The 23,089-nt window shown below is 39.2% G+C and overlaps 1 protein-coding gene across 1 annotated transcript; it reads left to right on the top strand.

Moving 5' to 3' along the window:
• Positions 1–4,639: 4,639 nt before the first annotated feature.
• LOC129765735 (pickpocket protein 28-like) lies at positions 4,640–19,537 on the top strand. The gene is made up of 4 exons (XM_055766157.1): positions 4,640–5,196; positions 5,257–5,601; positions 5,654–6,125; positions 19,457–19,537. Exons 1-4 carry the CDS (start codon positions 4,640–4,642, stop codon positions 19,535–19,537), a joined length of 1,455 nt encoding a protein of 484 aa, XP_055622132.1.
• The last annotated feature ends 3,552 nt before the right edge of the window (positions 19,538–23,089 follow it).

Consider the following 23,089-nt stretch of genomic DNA (forward strand, 5'->3'; position numbering starts at 1 on the left):
GACTGGCAACAAGCTAATCTAACTATAAAAAATTCTCCAACTGATGATTCTTGTAGGAAAGTATCTCAATTTTACTATAACATTGTATAGTTTTGTGTGATGTATACATGAAAAAGGTGAAAAAGGTGTTTGTAGTGAGTCAAAATGTTGTCACATCACGTTGGAACGGATCTTATACTTTCTTTATTCTGGAGACAGTTGTTTCTCTTCTACTTGTGGACCGATCTTACCCAATTTTGGGGGTTGTTGATCCTCATTGTTTGCTCAGAGAAACCCAAGTACAAAAATGTTTGAACATTTATCTGATAAACTATAATAAAAAATGCTCTACTTTTGTGACGTGACAACGCTTCAAAAGACCTGTTTTTCAAATTCTTGTTTCTCACAAAATACAAAATGAAACCTTGGTATACCAACGGCTCCTTAAACAAGAATTTATTTATCTATCCAATGGTATATAGACATTGAAGTTTGGTTAAGCAAGTGCAGAGATATCTCAAGAAACATAAAAGTAGTGAAAATCTAAATTATTTTAAATGTAATTATGTAGTTTTTTAAACTCGCCTCTCTTGAAGGTTGGTGCATAAAAATCAAATTTGTTTCAAAGAATTTATGATATGACTAGTGCATATTTAAATAAAGTTTTCAATTGTCTCCTAGAACTAGATTTGAAATTTAGTTGTCTGGTGCATAACCTCATGGAATTGGTCAGTTTATTGAGACATTCTAAACTACAAGTTTTATTCAATTTTCTAATTTTTTAGGTCGATAATACGTATAGAGCAATTCAACGCGAAATCGGCAAAAAAACTGCAAATTTTGACCAAAACCTTTCCGATTTTTTTAAGATTGGTACTATTGATGGAAGCTATACAAAATCACAATTTTCATTATCATATGACCAATTGGAATTACGACTGATTTTTGAAAAGGGGATATTCAAATTCATTTATCTTTATTTTAAAAAAACGTAACTTAAAATCCAGATGTATGATTGCAATATGATGGTTGACAAAGTTGTTAGATAATCAATTAGCTATTTAGGAAAAATAACATTTAGAATACACTGTTATAAAAACTTACTAAAAAATTGAAGTTAATGTTAAAAACTTGTTTATCTCAAAACACCCAATTTGTATATTATTTTGTATATTTTTATTGAAAAGCCCTTCAATTTAACAAAGTTTGACGTATGGTGGTGCCGTGTCGAGCTCTCAAAAATGAATAGAGTAGTGCGGGGCGAAGGTGCGCACGGGGCAAAAGTGCGCATTGGCCTTTTTGAAGCAAACGAGCATAAAAATTCGACAACAGTACATTCGTTTGATACATTATTACACCTGCAGATCACACACATAAAAATGATACATTTCATGAAAGCGGCAAAAAGTTATGAGGTAGAAAGAGTTTTGATTTTTTTTTTTCAATTTTGGGGATGACGATTTACTTACCTAAAATAACTGGAAAGTTCGAAACTACACCGTCAAAGAAACCTTCATTCTATAGTAGATGAAGATATAGATCGGATCAAGAGATTTTTTTTTAAATTCGATTGGTTCAAAAATTACTTGTGGGGCAAAGGTGCGCAGTGGTTGTGGGGTAAAAGTTCGCACCAGCATTTTGCTTTCAAAAAATTTTAAAATGTTTTCAACCAAATTTTGAACGGGATCCACAAGAAGAAAACTGATTTGAAGAAATGTAGAAATGCTGTCGGGCCGACAGAGGCTTCGGGAGGGAGTCTCGAAGCGTCGGTTTGCGCAGACCACGATATTTCTGAATCAACTCTGAGGAAGAGGCTCATATCAGTAAATAACCTATAATTTGAATCTCTTTTTATTGACATTTCTACTTCTGCTGGAATGTGCCAGCGAACACCTAGGGCGGTTCAGCCAAGTATTTACGAGTGAGCAGTCTGAGGATCTGGCAAACCATTGCAGAAAAATGATTGAACTTCTAGCTTCATGAGGAACCATCGTCTGTCTCTTCGAACCCCTAAACAGCACAACGAAGCTACAGCGCTCCAAGGCAATGCATCGGAATCTTCAAAACCGAAATCCAAGAGGAAGAAGAATAAACAATTGCTTCTAAATAATTCAAAATGAATTTCAAATTAAATTTTATTTTCTTTTGTTTTCAGCATTCAATTCAATAACGGTTATGTTTCGTTTATGTTTATATTTTCACAATGAACTTCAAATAAATATTGTTTTTTTCAACAATGGGTTTCAAATAAGTCAACGAAGGTAACTATGTATTTATAAACTTGATCTATAAAAATATAAATGATTTGGTGTCCGCAGGAGCAATGGAGTAATGGAGTCGAACAGTCAGTATCAGGATTGATACGTCTTAGGCTACATCAGGTTTATGGGTCAAAAAAAAACATATACCGCGAGTATAGATTACGTACATAAAAATAATTTCTGTGGGAACTTGAGTGTTCGATACGATTTATATAAATACGTCAATTGTGGATGGGACGAAGTTCGCTGGGTCAGCTAGTTTGAAAATAAAAGGAATTCTGTTTCAAATGTTTCTCCCAAAAATTTCCACGTGGCATGTTCGACCATAACACCCGCCCATCTCCACCCATAAAACATCATACAACACCCCGCTCCTCCCCTCTGGATGGTGCCTACACACTCTAGTAGTGATGCTTCTCCCGCTGGTAATGATAGAGCATTTATTTATGTTACAAGTTACGTCAGAAGAACAATTCAATAACTGCACACTTTTGCCCCGTACGGTGCGCACCTTTGACCCCACTATGGGATAAAAGTACGCATTTGTCATTTTGTATTAAAATAGGATTTTGTTCAACTACAAACAAAACTCGAGAAATTCTTGTACTACGTTTCGAAGGTAATATATATATATATATATATATATATAGTTACAACTAGCTGACCCGGCAAACTTTGTCTCGCCAAAAATTTGTCTTTCGTTATCAATACCTTCGAAAATTCACGTTTTCTTACTAAGCACAAGTTCATGAGTCCAATCGCAGAACTGTTCATTGATTGATCTTCTAATCGTCCCCGTTGAATTTACCTTTTACTAAAAATTCCTAAAAAAAAAACTTCTACCAAAACTCATCATTATAATATCAGATTATTTTCACACACAATTCTCGTTCAAGATTTTTCAACCACTTGCAAATAACATGTTTCTCCATTACATGAAATAAATGTTTGATACAGAAAATATGATAGAATAAAGGCAGACCCCTCCCCTCTTCTCCCCTTAGAGACGGGGGGAGGAGTGTTCGTTCACCATAGAATCATTTATTGTACCCTAAAACCTCCAGATGCCTAACTTGGTTGCATTTGCTTGATTAATTCTCGAGTAATGTAGAAATATAAATAGGCAGGCAGACCACTGGATAGATCTTTTGGAATTCATTTCTCCTGTTAAAGATGAATATTATTAAAATTCGAAAACAAATCGAATTGACGAATTCCTACATATATTCGACGAAGAAGACGTCATTTATATCGCAGTGTAATTGATCGCGTAAAGCATTGATCTATTTTTTTTTTTATTTATTCGTTTATTTTTACAGGCTCAGTTACTTATGCATTGATCTATCATAACAGTTGATATTCAAGAATTCGTAATTAAAAATTCAAATACTGATTTTATTTTTTTTAACTTTCATACTTCGTGAAACATCAACGATAATTTAAAAAATATATTGTGGTGGTTTGACATTTACGACGATAACTTTTTGACTATTATTTCTTATTAATATTATATTCATTTATATTCATTAATGACCTTTGCTGAGGCATTCTACATTATTCATTTGCATTAATATCATCAAATATTTAGAAAATACAATACACATTTTATCTTCGGATTTTTTCACCTTTCGGTCTCTATGATCCTATGAGTTTAACGAATCGTGCAATGAAAGGTTCATAGGATCATATTCAGTTTCTGTTACTTTAATACAGTTTCTTTAATACAGTTTCAAGCATGTATACCGTGATCGTTTGAATAGTTTAATCGGATTTTAAAGTTTTGAGAATTGAAATACGCATGTTCGCATATTAGTTCTATTATTGATTTTTGAATAATATCGTCGATATATTTGTTGCATTTGAATTACAGTGTTTCTATAATAAATAACATTAACCAGTCATTTCAGGAGCGAGCGACCAGAAATTACTTAATTAAAAAAGTGCGAAGCGACTGCTCCATTAATCTACATCATGATATAAAGGGTGGATCGTATTAACGCCTATACTGTCGTTGAAGGTGCGACATTATAGCACTCCCAACGCCCATAGGACATCATTTGCATATCTTCCACTCACGGACAGTTACCGTGAGGCGAGTTGTGGCAGTAAAAACAAATCAACCATCATGTGCCACATTGATAGTCCTATCAGCCACATCGCCTAATTTGGTTTCACAACAAGCCAGCCGTGTCTATCAATCCCCCCGATCTCCCCGGGACGACCGAGTGATAAGATTGTCGCACTTAATTACTATCCTCGAGTGAAAAAAAAACCTCTAAATAACCCTTCTGAAGATGAGTCAATGTGCGTGGATTGACACAAAAAACTATTATAAATCGTTCGGTTTTGTTTGATTTCCGTTATTCCTGTTGGGAAAGTGACGCGCTCAAGAGTACCCAATGTCAGACGACTCGGAACACAAAGTTGATCCTCCCACGCGGATTAAAGGGAACGATATTGATACCGAACAGAAAGACGAAGGCGAGGATAATGGTCCGAATGAAGTCGGCGAAGGTATGTTTCGCCAGTTTCTCCGGAAGTCGTCGTTCTACGGTCTAAGATACGTGTTCAGCAATGAGTTTAAGTTGGTGGAACGCCTTCTCTGGTTTGTGGTTATTGTTGCCGCTGGAACGATTTGTTTCATTGGGGTGTTTCTTTGCTGGAAGAGAATGGGCTTCCAGCTGGTACAGATTGTCCCGAACGAGGATCCATCTCCGATCTGGAGCGTTCCGTTTCCCGCAGTTACGCTTTGTGCACAGTTGAACCAAAATATTCCAGACGATAAGAAAGTGAGTTGCCTCGGACATACGGTACCTTTGGAACGATTTTGTGAGCAAGCTTGTTGGCACAATCAGTGTGACAGTTGCAAGTCGCTGCTGACTGAAACACAAACTGAAAATGGAGTGTGTTACTCGTTCAACAGTTTAGCTGCGACCGATTTGTTCAACAGAAATGGGTGAGTGAATGTATTCAGTGAAAACATAAATTTCCTCAAATAATCAATAACTATTTCAAGAGTTTCATCGGAGAATCTGTTGTCAAACGCATCTAAAACCGTTGAAAACTGGAGTCTGCAAAATGGTTATGCCGATTACGGAGTGTTTCTGAGATACTACCCGCGGCCAGCAGTCGATTTGTCGGGGAGATACCAGCTGAGAATGAAGCTAAGCTTCAATGAAGCATTCCTACATCCAGCTTGTGGCGATTCTCGATCTGTTACTGTTTTTATACATTCTCCAGCCGATTTCCCGTTCAAAAGTTCCAATGGTGTGCCGATAGAAGTCGGAGAACGTGTGCAGCTTTTACCAAAGCCCAAAGTGATTCTGACACAGCACTTTTTGAGGTTTCGTTCACCACAGAGGTTTGTCTGTTGAAAAATTATTAATTCTGGCACTAACTATAATTTTTTTCAGCACTAAATGCTTCTTCGAAGGACAAAGACAGCTTCGCTTCTTCCGAATCTACACCCAGAGCAATTGTGAACTGGAATGTCGCACGAATTATTTTCTTGAACACCGGAAATGTGCTCTGGCATACATGCCGCGAGAAACCGGAACCAAACCATGCAACAACAGTTACCAGTCGGAAATAATATTCACCAAGGAAGAACTTATCCAAGCAAGAACTCAAAATTTCCCACTATCACAATTCTTCGTGAAAACGTGCAACTGTTTGCCATCCTGTAACGAAATCAAGTACAACAATGAAGTATCGAAACAACAGCTAAGCGAGGGAAACGACTCTGAGCTGGTCATTCGGTATGGGGAGGACCACTTTTATGGCTCCAGCAGAATCCTCCGCTACGGATTGATAGACTTTTTGGCACACAGTGGTGGTTTGATATCGCTATTTTTGGGCATTTCGATACTAACAATCGTGGAAATGGTATATTACTGCACCCTAAGACCACTGCTTGCATAATACAAACGCAAAAAAATGTACTCGTAATCACCTTTCCAATAAAACGAATCCACCAGCACCACCTATAATAATAACCATTACTTTCTGCATCACTTCCAATAACCATTCCCACATCGGTTACGTCAACAGATTTTCACCCAATCCAATGCGAAGAACGGTTTCATAAAAGCCTACCCTTCTTTTATCACCCCGTGCCGCAAAAACCACAAACAAAGAAAAGCTACCCAGGTATCTTCCGAATCGAGAAATAGGATAGAGAACGGGAACTTGGGGAGACTGCGGGGAGTGCTCTAAGAAGGCAATTCCTTACGAGTCATTCGTCGTAAAGCAGATTTGAATTGGTGCCAACACTTTCCTCACTCTCTCTCTTTCTCTCTTAAATCTGTAACCACCGCAGAAGAAGGGGTTCGATTGTAAAAATATTGAATACCAACACAAGACTTCCGGGGGTGGCCGGAGCAATGAGGGACCGTCTGTGCTGATGGGTGATCGGAAAATGCGAAAATACCCTTAAGTGCAGGAACCTGTTGAGATTTGAAAATCCCACAACGATCCCATCATCATCGTTTTCGGCGTCATTGCTGCTGCCGTCTCCTTTTGTTGGCAGTCTTGGAAGATGGGTCCGTGTTTTGCGTGCGTTCCGGTTGTGCCATAAATTTATGTATATATGCATATGTTCAGCTCCAACGTGTCTGCTAATTCGCATTTTCCGAAGACATTTCTGTGTTTTCTTTTGGAGTGAATATGCGAATGTCTTTGCTAGAGGTGATGGAAAACAGAAATTTCCGGAAGACACTATCCCATCAATTGGGTATATGACATAAGATTTCGATACGTGATGTTATATTCTGTGTAAAATTCAAATACACACTAAATATTTTTCATGAAGAATTTGCGTATTTTATTCCAACCATTCTGGCTTGAAACGATATCGTTTTGTTTAAATACGAAAAAGGAATAAAACTATTCCAAAACGCGAAACAACAGAGTTTGAATTGCCAACGAAGCAAATTGCAATAAAATTAAAACAGATACTTAGTTGTTTTGTGTCAAAGAAGTAATCGCAAAGTTTTATTTGGTATATCAAAACAATGAAGGTGATTGTTATGTTTGTGAGCAAATAACGAAAACCACCAAAAATGCTAAGTCCAAAGTTTTGCTACTTCGGAAAAATTTATGAATTACATAATAATTACCTCGCCGTTTTTCATTATGTGGTTTCAGTAGTAATTTTTAGTCAAAAGTGCTGCATCAAAAACGTCACAATCTGATGTTAAGTATACGATCATTCCATCCCAAACCGATATAGCTGGTTCTCAAACTTTCGTGAAAATTGGTAGTTTCGTTCCTTATCGCAAAATATTGGACCTTATTTTTATTATTTTTTTTCATTCGGGTGGTTATTTCCATTTTAGGGTGGTGAGAAATATTTGTTTCCCATTTTATCAAAAAAATACCTTTTTTTCAAAAAAAATTTGAACTGCTGTACCGATTAAGACGATCACCATATCAAATCAAAGCAATTTAGCTAGTCTTGTTTGAAAAAATCTTACACGTCCAAAATTTTGTATTTTATTTTCGTTATTATTGAATAGATAGGGATAGAGAGCGCAATGTTTTTTTATATTTTTTTCCTGAAAACTCAGGTCTTTCTACATAACATATTCAAAAAACAGAGAAGCGTTTTTATCGTTTTTGAGTTTTGTTTTTTTTTTGATTCCAGTCTTCGTTCAATATTCCTATGCGACTAGACTATCATGCGCCTACAATGATTTATAGTAACTGTAAGGCGTCGTGCACAAATAACGTAATAAAATCCGGATTTTGGACCACCTACCAACCTCCCCCCCTCCCTTAACATTGGTTAAGAAAATTATACTGCTCAAGCTATCATAACCTGATGTGAGATAGTTTTAAAAAATTTAACATCTAGTATTTCATCTTTCATCAATAGTTTAAATTTAAAAAAAAATAGGAAGCATACCTATTTTTTCCACACATTTGTTATAAATTGATGTGCACACCGTCTGTGCTTTGTATACCGAGGAACGAGTGGAGTTTTTTTTTTTATCCAAAATATATATTTTTATTAAGGCTCATATGGCGTCAGCCTAACGGGGCCGGGAGTTCAATATTTCGACAATGTTTGCTTACAACTATGTTAGTAATATGTAACCGATTACTCGCGGTTGGCTCGAGGTTAGTATTACAAGTGTTCTCATAATTGGTATGTTGCAGTCTTCGATGCTCTGTACGTGTGCCCGACACGGGATACCTCCTATTGGGATGCAGCTGACCATTAATCAGCAACGCCCCCCTAGTCTGTACCTCATATCTAGCGTGGTGCGTCTTTCTCGACTCGAGGAATCCAGGATAGAATGGTCACTAGCCGGTGCAATCATCAGCTCGTGTAGAGTTGTCATAAGCGGTACAACCTTTGGCTCTTGTTGAATGATCAGTGGACTGCACAACCTTTGGCCCGTGTCTCTGTAAAGAGTGTGTGTATGTATTGCCGCGACTAAGTAAAAGTTTATCGTTTGGATAGGAGGGATATGAAACGGGGACACAACGAAGGAAACATCATTAAACGTTGACATCGGCGTTTCTGAGGAACAGGTATAGATGAAGCAGAAGATCAGGATCAGGGCTACCTAAGATATCCCGGACGGGGATATCCGATTGTCTGCCTTGTGCTCTCAGTGCTCTAGAGAGCTGAGAGCGAGCAGCATGGAACCGGATACACGACCAGACAACATGCTCGATGTCGTGGTAGCCATCGCCACAATCACAAAGATTGTTTGCTGCGAGCCCAATGCGATAGAGATGCGCGTTTAGGTTGTAGTGATTGGACATAAGCCGAGATATCACGCGAATGAAATCACGACCTACATTCAATCCCTTGAACCATGCACTCGTCGAGACCTTAGGGATAATCGTGTGTAACCAACGACCGAACTCATCACCACTCCACATGCGCTGTCAACTTACGAGCGTATACTGACGAGGAATGTGGAAAAATTCATTATTAGCAATTTGCCTTTCAAAAAGTGTGCCTTCTAAAGCGCCCACCTTAGCTAGCGAGTCCGCTTTCTCATTCCCCGGAATCGAGCAATGAGAGGGAACCCATGCTAAGGTAATCTTGAATAATTTTTCGACCAAAACACTCAATAGTTGTCTTATTCTTGTTAGGAAATAAGATGAGCATTTATCAACTTTCATTGAGCGGATTGCCTCTATTGAGCTGAGACTGTCTGAAAAAATAAAATAGTGGTCGATGGGCAATGTTTCAATGATCCCTAATGCGTAATATATCGCACCCAGTTCAGCGACATACACGGAACAAGGATCTTTGAGTTTGAAAGAGGCACTGGAATTTTCATTGAAGATGCCGAAGCCAGTGGACCCGTTTATGAATGAACCGTCAGTAAAGAACATTTTATCAGATCTAACTTTCCCATATTCTGCCGAAAATATCGGCGGAATAGAATCGGAGCGTAGGTGATCTGGGATTCCATGGATTTTTTGTCGCATGGACAGATCAAAAATGACAGAGGAATTGCAGAAGTATGGGAAGCAAACTTGGTTGGAGATGCCTGGTGAAGGGTGCACGTCGTGGGTAAGGTACTCATGGTATAAAGACATAAAACTTGACTGAGGAGTCAGTTGGAGTAGATTTTCGAAGTTATCAATCACCAATGGATTCATGATCTTGCAACGGATGAGAAATCTGGAGGATAATTCTGTGAACCGAAGAGTAAGCGGGGGTACTCCTGCCAAAACTTCGAGACTCATCGTATGTGTCGAATGCAAACACCCCATGGCTATACGCAAGCAACGATATTGTATCCTCTCCAGCTTGAGAATATGAATCCTGGCAGCTGATCGGAAGCAAAAACTGCCATATTCTAACACTGACAATATCGTTGTTTTGTACAACTGAATGAGGTCTCCTGGATGGGCACCCCACCATGTTCCGGTAATTGTTTGGAGAAAATTGATTCTTTGCTGGCATTTCTGTTTCAAATACGCAATGTGTCTCCCCCAGGTACACTTAGAATCAAAATATACACCCAGGTATTTGAAAAAAACATAGAGTGTTGGATCGTTTTGCCGGATAGGTGAAGCTGGAATTGGGCGGGTTCGTGCTTCCTAGAAAAAACGACCATTTCAGTTTTCTCCGTAGAGAATTCGATACCCAGCTTGAGGGCCCACGTGAACAGATTGTTCAGGGTATCTTGCAACGACTTTTGCAGAGCGACGGGATTAGTACCCGTGATGGAAATAACTCCATCGTCTGCAAGTTGTCTCAGCGTGCAGTCTCTAGTTAGACAATCATCCATATCATTGACGTAAAAACTGTACAAGAGGGGGCTTAGGCAGGAGCCTTGTGGTAGGCCCATAAAACTGTAACGAGAAGATTTCGAGCTGCCATGAGAGAAAATCATGTGCTTTTCTGACAGTAAATTGTACAGGAAATTATTGAGAATTGGTGAAAGTCCACGATTATGAAGCTTCTCTGAGAGAATTTCCATGGAAACTGAATCAAATGCCCCTTTGATATCGAGAAAAACGGAAGCCATTTGTTCTTTGCGAGCAAATGCGATTTGGATTTCAGAAGATAGCAGCGCGAGACAATCATTTGTCCCTCTACCTCGGCGGAAGCCAAACTGCGTATTTGACAGCAAATTGTTCGTTTCGACCCACTTGTCCAAACGAAGTAGAATCATTTTCTCTAACAATTTACGAATACAGGATAACATTGCAATCGGCCTATACGAGTTGTGATCGCTAGCCGGCTTGTTGGGTTTCCGTATGGCTATCACTCTCACTTGTCTCCAGTCATGCGGGACAATATTCAGCTCCAGAAACTTGTTGAACAAGTTCAGTAAACGCTGTTTTGCCAAGTCGGGAAGATTCTTCAACAAGTTGAATTTAATCTTGTCCGACCCCGGAGCTGAATTGTTATATGAGAGAAGGGCAATTGAGAATTCCACCATCGAAAAATTCTCATAATCGTTTTGAAGTGGAATGTCGCGTACGACGTTTTGTGCAGGAACGGTGTCGGGGCAAACCTTCCTTGCAAAGTTAAAAATCCAACGGTCAGAGTATTCCTCACTTTCGTTTGTATGGTTCCAGCCACGCATTTTCCTAGCCGCATTCCAAAGAGTGCTCATAGCGGTCTCCCTTGACAAACCATTGACGAACTTCCGCCAATATCCACGCTTTTTTGCTTTAATCAAACCTTTTAGTTTGGCTTCTAGAGCTTGGTACTTTAGAAACCATTCCACTAATCCAGTTTTCCTGAATTTTTTGAAAGCGGATGATTTTTCAAGGTAGACCTTTGAACACTCCTTGAGGACGACGTCGGAAAGTGGTAGCCGGTACACGTTTCTTTTGAGCTTGAAGTGCGCTTTCGTAAATCAAACTCGATATAAAGTTATACTCTTCGAGTGGAGGAAGTTCATGCATTGAAACAATTGCTTCAGATATTATTTCCGCAAATGTTCTCCAGTCAATATTCTTCGTGAGGTCATACGAAATATTGACTGACTCACGAAAGCTTGATTCATTAGCGATCGATAAAATTATTGGTAGGTGATCACTACCGCGGGGATCTTGGATTACCTTCCACATGCAACCCAGGGATAACGAAGAAGAGCATAGAGATATGTCTAGCATGCTTGCCCGTGCAGGAGGGTTGGCTATTCTGGTTGCTTCCCCAGTATTCAAAACTGTCAATTTGAAGTTGTCGCACAGATCATAAATCAAAGTGGCACGGTTGTCATCGTAGAGTGATCCCCATGCTGTTCCATGGGAGTTGAAATCACCTAAGATTACCCGCGGCTCCGGCATTGCCTCGATAGTATCAAAGAACTGATGGCGGCCCACCGTAGTTCTGGGAGGGATATATATCGAAGCAATGCAGAGGTCTTTGCCATTGATTTGTGTCTGGCAAGCAACAACTTCAATGCCTGTGATCGATGGGAGAGTGACTCTATAGAAGGAGTGACATTTTTTAATCCCCAATAGTACGCCACCAAACGAGTCATTTCGATCGAGGCGAATAATGTTGAAATCGTGGAAATTCAGCTCATCGGCTGAAGAAAGCCATGTTTCACAGAGAGAAAATACATCACAGTTAGAGCTGTGAACTAAAAATTTAAACTGATCTAGTTTAGGAATGATGCTTCTGCAATTCCACTGTATTACAGTGGTCAAATCCTTGACCTCTTGCCCTGAATCAGGCATCGAGGGAAATGAACGCTGCCAAAAAACCACATTTTTCTTTCAAAAATGTTCTCACAATCGGAAGCAAACATAATACTATGCTTTTAAGAGGGTCATTTATATTTAAAGCATTTAAAATGTTGTCCACCAGGTCAGAAAGCGCAAGCAAGCCAGATTGTGGCTGTTGCCTCGACCGCGAAAAAGGAGCTGACGTGTTGGGTGCTGCTCCGGGAAGTGCTGAGGACCCCTGGTGCGTAGAAGAACCGCTTAAACCAGGAGGTACTTGCTTCGGTCTATTCTCAGCATGTTCGATTCGAGTTTTCATTCCAACTTGGGAAGTTTCGGTTTTCTTTCTGGGGAGTGATGGAAAAGAAGTAATTTTTCTTTTCCTGATGGCACCCTGCGATGTACCAGAACTTCCTGCATTGGGAGCGTCAGCGACAGGCTCGTCGTTCTGCAGAATGGAGTAGGGATTGTCCTGAGACGTTGGAACGGAACTCTTAAGCATTTCTGCATAAGTCCGCTTGGAACGTTCCTTTAAGGAACGCTTGATTTTTTCCCCTCGTTGTATGTACACCGGGCATTGAGTAAGATCATGAGGAGTCCCGCCGCAATGAAGACACTTGCGCTCTTTCGGGCAAGGATTCTCATCATAGCTCTCTCCACAATCTGCGCAACGTTTTTTGTTGCAACAATAGGCGGCCGTGTGACCGAGTTGCATACATTTGTTGCATTTCATTACCCGGGGTACAAACAACCGAACAGGTAAACGAAGAGCACCTATTGCAACGTAGTTTGGAAGAGCGGAACCCTCAAATGTCACTCGAAAAGAGTTTGTCCGATTGAGAACTCTTTTGTCATTTTTAAGTGACACAGATTTCAGTCGATCGCATGCAAGAATCTTCACACTTTTAAGTGAAGAGTTCTTGAAGCGACCGACACCATCGAGTATCTCTTTTCGAGTCAAACCCTTTTCGTTTATTACACCGTCTATTTCAACGTTGCAACAGGGTACGTATACGCGATACTCGATCGCAAAGAGATCACAGCGCGTTATTTTATTCGCTTTGGTTCTGCTGGAGACGACAACTCGTAATTTGTCTGGCCCCATCCGAGTAATCTCGGTAACTTCGGAAAATTTCTGTGTCAACACTTTTGAGATGCGAATGACGTTAAGAGGTTTGGATTTTCGTCTAAAGTATACGATAAATGGGCCTTTGGCACCATCGGGGTATTCTTTTAGACGAAAATCCTGCTTCTCGTCTTTTTCCTCATCTTCAGAGCTTTCTATTTCATATACAGAATTTTCCTCCTCATCTTCTGTTTCATCCTCCTGCTCTTCAGGAGGAGGTTCATTATCTGATATATTCTTTGGCGTGGGTGGGGAATTCTCCCCGCCCTCTGCCATATTAATAAAAACGAAGAAGTAGACAACTGTTCGATATGAACAGAATATAATAATTTGGAAAATATAAATTAGTAAAAGAAATTATATTTCTATATAAGTTATTGTTGAAAATTTTGTTTATTTCAATTTTTGTTATTATGTGTAATTTGAAAATGAAAAAAGTTCCAATAAAAGTTCAACGGTGATGTAAGAAATGAACACCCCTAATGCCAACGCTTGCCGATATGATAAACACAATGATAAACAATGGTATAAATCGAGCACAGAAGCTATACAGAATGATGGAAGAGGTAAGAGGAAAATAAACTTCTACTTGCCCCGCTGCTGTGTAGCGTGTGTGATGATGTGACTTGCTGCCGGATTGTCTCGATAGCGCACCACTTTTTATGAGCTTTACTTCGCTCGCAGCGCACCAGATGAAAAAATACACACTAGAAACGGATGTAAAAAAAACACCTGTATCGGATCAAATATAGGTTCGACCGATCTCATCAACAACGAGTGGAGTTGTGAAGTATATTTTTTATGCGAATATGGCGTGTGTAAAGGGCTGCGATGCGATGCGATGCGATGCGATGCGATGCGATGCGATGCGATGCGATGCGATATAATCAAGTGTAATGTAATTTTTGTCCATAAAATTACAAAATAAAGTGTCCGAAATTTGAATTCAATCTGTCCGAAATTTGATTTAGTGTCCGAAGTTTGATTCTTATTCGCTTCATTTGAAAAGCATTTTATTCGATGATTTTATTATGTTTTCAATCAAATAGGTACCAAAATAGAAAGCTTGAAAGCATATTGAACTAATTTATTGAAAATATCTACCAAATAATACTTGTGTATAAAGTTTAGATCTGTTTTCTGCATCATATGCCTTAAGCGTCCGAAATATGATTCGGAACGGTATACAGTTTCTGATTTATTTTCACTGTATATATTCGAATCTTGTATACAATCGAGTAAAAAAAATTTTTTTAATTGTTTTTTATGCATACATTTATCGTTTTTAGAATATAAAAGTAGAATTCAAGTTTTAATTTATCCCCTTAAAGTCATGAAATACCTTTCTCATATCTTCTTCTTCTTGGATGGCACTAACGTTCCAGTGGAACTTTTGCCTTCTCAACGTAGCATTACTTGCGTCATTTTTATTAGTAGTACAGTGAATCTTTCTCATGTAAAAAAACAATGTATACCTTTCTCATATGAAAAATCCGAATTCATTCGGGGGGCGATAGAGGATAATATTTGATGAAAAATCCTTCTACGCATACACCAAACTGCCGAAACCCATGAAAAATCATAGGTTGAGCTCCTGGCCGAAGAAAAGTTGTATTTTTGCAGCATTGTATTATTAAAATAATAGCAAAGATAAAATATAATATTTTCACCTTATACTCAAAATACAGTACAAGTCGACAAAAGACGGGACAATCGAGAAAGGTCGGTACCTTTGGTCACCCTACCGATGGGTAAATTTGGTCGGTAAAAAAAAAATGGTAAAGCTGGGATTTGTCATATTCAACATTTCTAATAAACAAAACACAACACGATGGTACACATAAAACAAACCAAGGACGTAAAATTGTGAACAAAATCGCACAGCGTTGCTCGACATAATTCATTCACAACACCCTATCGACCAGGGTTGCCACATATACAGAATATTCTGTATTTTACAGATTTTTCGTCAAATTGAAGATACAGAACCTGTATATACAGAATTACAGATTTTCAGCAAAAATACAGAATTTACAGATTTTGAAAAAATTCTATTTTGAATATTTAATTTATTACAGTGCATGCATAGATAACTTGACTTATAAAAATGTTGAACGTAACGCAACGAGATGGTTTTCATTGGGGGCAATTGTTAAGCGAAATCTTAAGCGTTTTGAAGAGCTACAATAATTCTTTTCGTTCGGTGTTAGATATGACCATAATCAATCTGCCAATCGTACGATGATTGGTAAAAATTGGCACAAAAACTTTATTAGATACGCTAAAATTTGCGATTCTTTGGAAACATTTCCAAGTCTGAAATGTAATGTTCAATTGAACAACTTCACAATGTTTGAAAGTCTTTCGTCCGTGAATGATGATGGAACAGACAACGAAACATTACAGAGGACCATATAAAAGGAAATTGTACAGCATTTTCAAGACTTTTTACAACAAGTTAAACTTTAAACATATTTTCCTTATATCAAAGAACATATTTGTACATGGTTTGAAACGCTTTCCGTCTCGCAGTGACGAAAGTTCGGATCAATTTCAGAACAAACTCATCGATCAAATGACAAATGATCGAGTTTTATCTTGATACGCGGAATAAGCGTTACGAGTGTTGTTGTCTTTTGCGTAGAATTTATGGGAATCTGGATTTCCTACAATGCTGCTGATGAGAATAAAACATCGTAACAGAGTGGGTATCGAAAACATATTAGGTATCTGAGTGAAAAATGTCAACAAAGAGTAAACTTTCTCCGTACAATTACCGGCACCTGGTGAGGAGCCCATCCCGAAGATCTTATAATGTTGTATCGAACAACTATTCTCTTAGTGATGGCGTATAGCAGTTTCTGTTTTCAATCAGCTGCCAAAACACACCTCATTAAACTCGAGCGAATTCAGTATCTTTGTCTCCGTATCGCGTTGGGAAGTATGCCCTCAACGCATACCATGAGTCTCGAGGTTTTGGCAGGCGTACTCCCACTAAAAGATCGCTTCAATTTATTATCTCTTCGGTTCCTCATCCGGTGTAAGGTTATGAACACATTGGTGATCAGAAATTTTGAGCAGCATATCGAGCTAAATTTTCATTCTGGATTCATGAGCTCATATCATGAATTCATCTCCATGCAGGTTGATCCTTCTTCGTATACTCCCAACCGTCTTTGTTTTCCTGACTACATCAATTCCTCTGTACATTTTGATCTGTTCATGAAGGAGAAAATCCATGGAATTCCAGATTATCTTCTATCGGGGATCGTTCCTACGATCTTTAATGCAAAGTATGGGCGTATCAATTGCGATAATATGTACTTTACTGATGGGTCCTCTATGAATGAGTCCACAGGATTTGGAGTGTTCAACGTATTTTTTAGCACCTCACACAGTCTTCAGTATCCTTGCTCAGTGTATATTGCTGAATTGGCAGCAATACACTGGGCGCTGGACAGCGTCGCCTCACGACCTGTTGAACACTATTACATTGTAACGGATAGTCTTAGCTCTGTCGAAGCTATCCGTTCAGTGAGGCCGGAAAAGCACTCGCCGTACTTCCTTGAGAGAATACGACAAATTTTGAGTGCTTTAACCAGACGCTGTCATGTCATTACCTTTGTCTGGGTCCCTTCACATTGCTCAATTCCGGGTAATGAGAGGGCTGACTCATTGGCAAAGGTAGGTGCAATTGAAGGCGATATATATCAGCGTCAAATTGCCTTCAATGAATTTTATTCTTTAGTCCGTAAAAATACCATCGCTAACTGGCAACGTAAATGGAACGAAGATGAATTGGGTCGGTGGCTTCACTCAATTATCCCTAAGGATAGCCTCAAACCATGGTTCAAAAGTCTGGACTTGAGTCGGGACTTTATTCGCACCTTCTCTCGACTCATGTCCAATCACTGTTCGTTAGACGCGATACTCTTTCGTTTTAATCTTGCCGATGGCAATGTCTGTGCTTGTGGCCAAGGTTACCACGACATCGAACACGTTGTTTGGTCGTGCGAGGAGTATCTTGTTGCCAGATCGAATTTAGAAAACTCTCTTCGGGCTAGAGGAAGACAGCCCAATGTGCCGGTGAGAGATGTGTTGGCTCGGTTAAACCTTGATCACATGTCCCAAATATATGTCTTCCTAAAAGCTATCGATCTTCGTGTGTGATTGTCCTTATATCCTTATATTCTCCTTTTCCTTTTCCTTCACGAGAAATCAAATCCCTTCTTACTAACAATAGAATAAGGTGAAATGTAAATACATATTAGATATAAGATAGGCTTAAGAATTGAGTATGATGAATGTGAGTGTGAACATTGTCAACATATCCCATCCTTTTCCTGAAAAAAATGTCACCCTTCTAAACTCGAGCAAACCGCGAGTAATCGGTTCTCTACTTTATTAACATTAAAATTAATGAAAAATGTTTATGTACATGTTAATTTCGATTCATTTTTTTGTCATTTCGAACACCTAAATCGGTCCAGTAGTTCAAAAGTTATGGATTTTAGGAAAAAAGTCATTTTTGGAAAAAAAAAAAAGAAGGGAAAAATATTGATTTTTTGGACAACCCGAAAATGGAAATGGGCACCCTAATGAAAAAAATAAAAAAATACGGGTATATTTTGCGATATAGATACTACCACTTTTCGCGAAAATCTGAGAACCACTATATCGGTTTGGCATGTAATGGCTGAAAATTGAACTACAGTTAAGTTAAGAGAAGTTTAGAAGACAATAATATTTAAATTCCAGTATCCACCAAAATGTCAGTTGTTCTGCGATTTGAAATTTCAAATTCCCGGTATATATGTGACAGAATATATGTCTATATTTCGAAATGAAAGTAAACGAATTAAATCAGAACTCTGATTTTATAAACATCCATGAGATTTTGCAGAATGAGCCATTCTTCTTGCGAAAAAAAAAAATGCTAACCGTTCAGAATATTCTCAGCTTCCCATCACTTCGAATTGGAAACCAGAATTATCATGCCAGTCACGTGTCGAAAACATTCATCCCACCGTGACAAAAGAGCTGCTTCCTGAAGCTAGTCACAACCCATGTAATTAACAGTAACATAAACTACGTACTACATACTTCGGGCGGATAATCGGTAAGGTTCCAATGATTACACACATATACCCCATTCTTCCCGTGTCGCCCCTAAGGACGAGGGGTAATTGTAATGATGTGAGAAGTAATGGTTGTATTCTTACAAAAACGTAACTATCAGTTTCCTTGATTGCATGTGTCGGGCACGTTTCAAGTCTAAACAAGAAGCAAATCTTACTCTGAGTTCCATGGCCAAACAGACCCTTATTTGTTCCATCCCGGAGTTATTTGTCAGACAACAAAAACGAACGCGACCGAGATAGTGCCAAAATGAAGCAAATGAAAATAAAATAAAATGTGTTTCTTTTATGCCGAAGGAAAGCGAAACATTATCAATCCCCAGCGGGCAAATCAAAGCGGATGCATTATCTTGCCAGAAGGAGCCATACGAGTATGGAGAGTCCTTTTTAAATCTCTGATAAACCCTTTTAAACGGCAACGAAGTTGTGAACATCAGATAATTTGTTTCTCTGTTAGAACATTATGCAAATTATCGATTACTCCGCAAATGACCCAAATTCAGCGACAATCAAGCGGAAAATGTGTAATTCAATCACCAAAAATGACAATTGCCGAGAACCCGAGAGCTTCTTCCGTCGTCAATTATTAATCAGCAAACAACATTGGTAAACCGTGAATTTTCCATCATTTACGATCATTATTTCGGCTCGGCAGCGGCGGAATAATTGCCACACGAGTGCAAAAAGGGGACGACTCGGAGCGTTCAGAAAGCGTCCATATTCTCCGCCACCCGCGCGCGCTGTCGGATGCTTTATTCATGTAATTGAATTAATATTCAAATGTGAACATTTTACAGTTCACTTCCAATCGAATCGACAAACGCTGGGTCCGGGGTCCCGGTGGCCACCGTCGCAGGGAACAGACAACATCGGAATGAAGCGATCTTAGAACCGGAGCGAACGATGCTGAATAAATAATGCTCGCATAGATATAAATTTTACTCCCGGTTGCAGTTTGTCTTGCCCTGTTTGACTATCACATCCATCCAGGTCGGCAATTTTCCGTTCAATTGAGCAGCTACTCAGAATTCGCTTACCTTTGAGCGTTTGTTTGCTAATTTGGTTGATTGTGGAATTTTTGGGTGCGTTTAGGAGACTGTTCTGGAAACGCTCGAATCGTTAAGTGACTTAATTTTCGTCATCGCATATTGAAGCTCGGCCTATGATGTTTTTCTTTGCGTTAATTACTGTTCAGAATCTTATTTCGGACGCTTAAGGCATTTGATGCAGAAAACAGATCTAAACTTTATGCACAAGTACTATTTGGTTGATATATTTACTAAATTAGTTCAATAAGCCTTTAAGCTTTTTACTTTGGTACCTATTTGATTAAAAGCATCAACAATTATCGAATAAAAATGTTTTTCAATTGAAGCGGATAAGAATCAAATTTCGGACCCTATTTATAAAAAAAATTAAATTTCGGACAGAGTGAATTCAAATTTCGGACACTCTGTTTGCATAACGGTTTCTTGTGGTTTCAGGCTGAACTTATATTTCTATACAATTACTAATTCAATAAAATGATCAACACCTAAAGCGTTACATACGAGTTTTTTTAAATTATAAAAATTTCCAAAATGGGTAAATCGGTCGATTAGCTCCTGAGATATCGATACCACCCGCAGATTTTCATGGTTTCATGGTTTGACATGGATAACATGGTTTCGAGAAAAACGCGTTCAAAAATACATATAACAATAGTATATCCCATGATCTCATACTTTTGGCTGTAACATCCCAACGAAATCGAATATCGAATAATCGTTTCAGGATAAAATTTCTGGGGCATAAGCTTCCTAAAAAATGCAAAAAAAGAAAATTACCCACAATAGTTTGAGAAGCCCTGATCTAAAGCAACATCAATGTCATCGAAGACTTTCAACATTGCGGTTTTCACACTGTGCAGATTTGGATTTTGAATTGGGTGATTTGGGTTGTGAAAAAACTATATATGGCGCCATCTTTTTTTTTTTTTTATCTTCGCTTATTTTTCGTCGGCCTATTTCCGCCACTTTAGTGCCAATCACCGACATCAGGGAGGCGACTCCACCTGTTCCTACCTATCAGACTCAACAACTCATGAGCCGGGCCAACTTCTTTTACTTCCGCTCCGAAGGAAGACGTAACCAGAGATTTTTCGCCTCAGAAAATCCCAACGACGCCAGCTGGGATTGAACCCAGGCCGATCGGATTGTGAGGCTGTTACGCTAACCATACAACCACTGGCGCCGTCTGGCGCCATCTTGCGGTGGTGGCCATTTTGGATTTGCTTTTTTCATGAATAACTGTGTTCTACTAGTCAAGACCTTTCATTTGATATCCATATTGATGGGGGTTTGAGAAAATATGTAATCCGCCATTTTATAGTGGCAGCCATCTTGGATTTGCATTTTTCATAAATAACTGTGTTCTACTAGTTAAGCCCTTTCATTTGATAACCATATTGATAGGGTTGTGAAAAAACTATATATGGCGCCATCTTGTGGTGGCGAAAATCGAGGAACGACAGTAACAAAGCTATGACATGAATTTTAGAAAAGTCCACTCTTGCGCTACAACGCAATGAATATTTAGGTCAGATACCAGGATGCAAACTTTAGCCCTTCAGACCAGCGACCTGCAGCCGTCCTGATCCTGTTTTTTTGGATTGGAGAAGGGGTCTTCCAAAAAAAAGTAGAAAAGTATCCAATTTCTTCAAGTTCTTCGTACTGTAATACGTTTCACGGTTCCAGCAGATTCTCTTCACCTTATCGTAATTCTTGGCACTGGACTACAGAACGCAGATATGTCAGCGATACTACTGAAACCCTCAATGCTTCACCATGCTCCACTATGACCATGTACCGCATCATCAAGCCAGATACTGGGACGCACTTTCGTCTCAAGCACCATGGGAGCCAATAATACGCTCACCACAGTCGATCCCTTCCAAGCAGCAACCAGCATACGCCCCGGTCCTGTGTTTGGAATCGGAGAAGGGGTCTTCCACTGTGCTTCTCCAGGAAAATATCATTGTGCCAGTAACTATTCATGCCCTAATTTGTCCGCCCAACTTAGGGTGGCCCTGCAGCCAGCATCAGCACAGCCATCCGGGTTCTGTTGCTCAGTCTAGTAGAGGATTCTCCCGATATTTATTCTCTGGTGACTCAAACCGGCTATTGATTTACCATCAGAACGCTTGGAACTGCGCACCATAATCGATCTTAGTTGCTATAGCTGAATCAGATGAAGATATTATCGTACTCACAAAGACCTGACTAGACGACCGTATTTTACCCACAACTGTTTGTAAGTACGTTCTCCGTTTACCGTAGCGATCATAACCCATCCAAAAACTCCAAATCGCGTGAGGTGGAGGAATCACGTCTTAACTAGGTTGGGCGGCTTTATTGATGCCACCCCAGTGTTTGATATTCTCGAACAGCTTTGGGTCAAAACTCGGATGCCGGATTTGGTCGTTCGTATCGACGTTATTTAAAGCCTGTCCACGTTAAATTTCGTACACCAAGATGATGCCAGTAAAACAAAAATTCACGTAATACAACAAAGCCGATTGTATATTTCAGTAAAATAGACTTATATCTAAAACAAGGAAAGCCTACTTTGATGTTAATTTCGTTGTCTGTAAAATTCACGAACTTTCTTGAGAACATCTGCCATTAAGTTCCGTATAGTATTCTCAGATATGATGGCGACGGCGCTTTTCCATCTTCTCTTGAAATCATTAATGCCATTCGCTTTCTTCTTAGTTTCGAATAGTTTTCGCTTAATCAGAGCCCAGTATTTTTCCACTGGGCGAAGATCTGGACAGTTCCATGGATTTGTTGTTTTTGGGACATATTTGACCTCATGTGCATTATAGCATTCCAGGATGGATTTTGCATAGTGACAAGAAGCCAAATCTGGCTAAAACAACGCTGGAGAGTCGTGGCTTCTTATGAATGGTAGCAACCGCTTCTGGAGACATTCCTTCTCGTAGACATCTTCGTTGATAGTGCCGGTAGAGATTAAATATTTGGATTTTTGGCCGCAACTGCATATGGCCTGCCAAACCAAGTACTTTTTTGGGAATTTAGACTGCTTCTTGGTCCAAAAACACTCGGCTATGGCATTCCTTCGCATTGCAGTATAAAAAGCGAGACCCGGAAGCTGTTTGAAGTCTTCGAAAACATATGTTTCATCGTCCATTATGGTGAAGAACATTTTTGCAAAAACTGGGTGTAGAGCTCCCTAGCACGGCTTTTTGCAGTGAAATTTTGCTTATCATCACGTTGTGGCACCTTTTTCACTTTGTACGCCTTCAGTCCATGCCTCTGCTTCACTTTTTGTACATATGATTTTGATTTTCCAACCTTTCGATCCCCATTTCCAACTGAAAGGTTGGGATGTTTCTTAATAACACTAAACACATTGTTTTGAAGAGTTCA

Source organism: Toxorhynchites rutilus, chromosome 2 (assembly GCF_029784135.1).
Source record: "Toxorhynchites rutilus septentrionalis strain SRP chromosome 2, ASM2978413v1, whole genome shotgun sequence".
Lineage (NCBI taxonomy): Eukaryota > Metazoa > Arthropoda > Insecta > Diptera > Culicidae > Toxorhynchites > Toxorhynchites rutilus.

Coding starts and splice junctions, on each gene's coding strand:
- LOC129765735 (XM_055766157.1), top strand. CDS start 4,640: ATGTCAGACGACTCGGAACACAAAGTTGATCCTCCCACGCGGATTAAA. Junction 5,197..5,256: donor GATTTGTTCAACAGAAATGG/GTGAGTGAATGT, acceptor AACTATTTCAAG/AGTTTCATCGGAGAATCTGT. Junction 5,602..5,653: donor AGGTTTCGTTCACCACAGAG/GTTTGTCTGTTG, acceptor AATTTTTTTCAG/CACTAAATGCTTCTTCGAAG.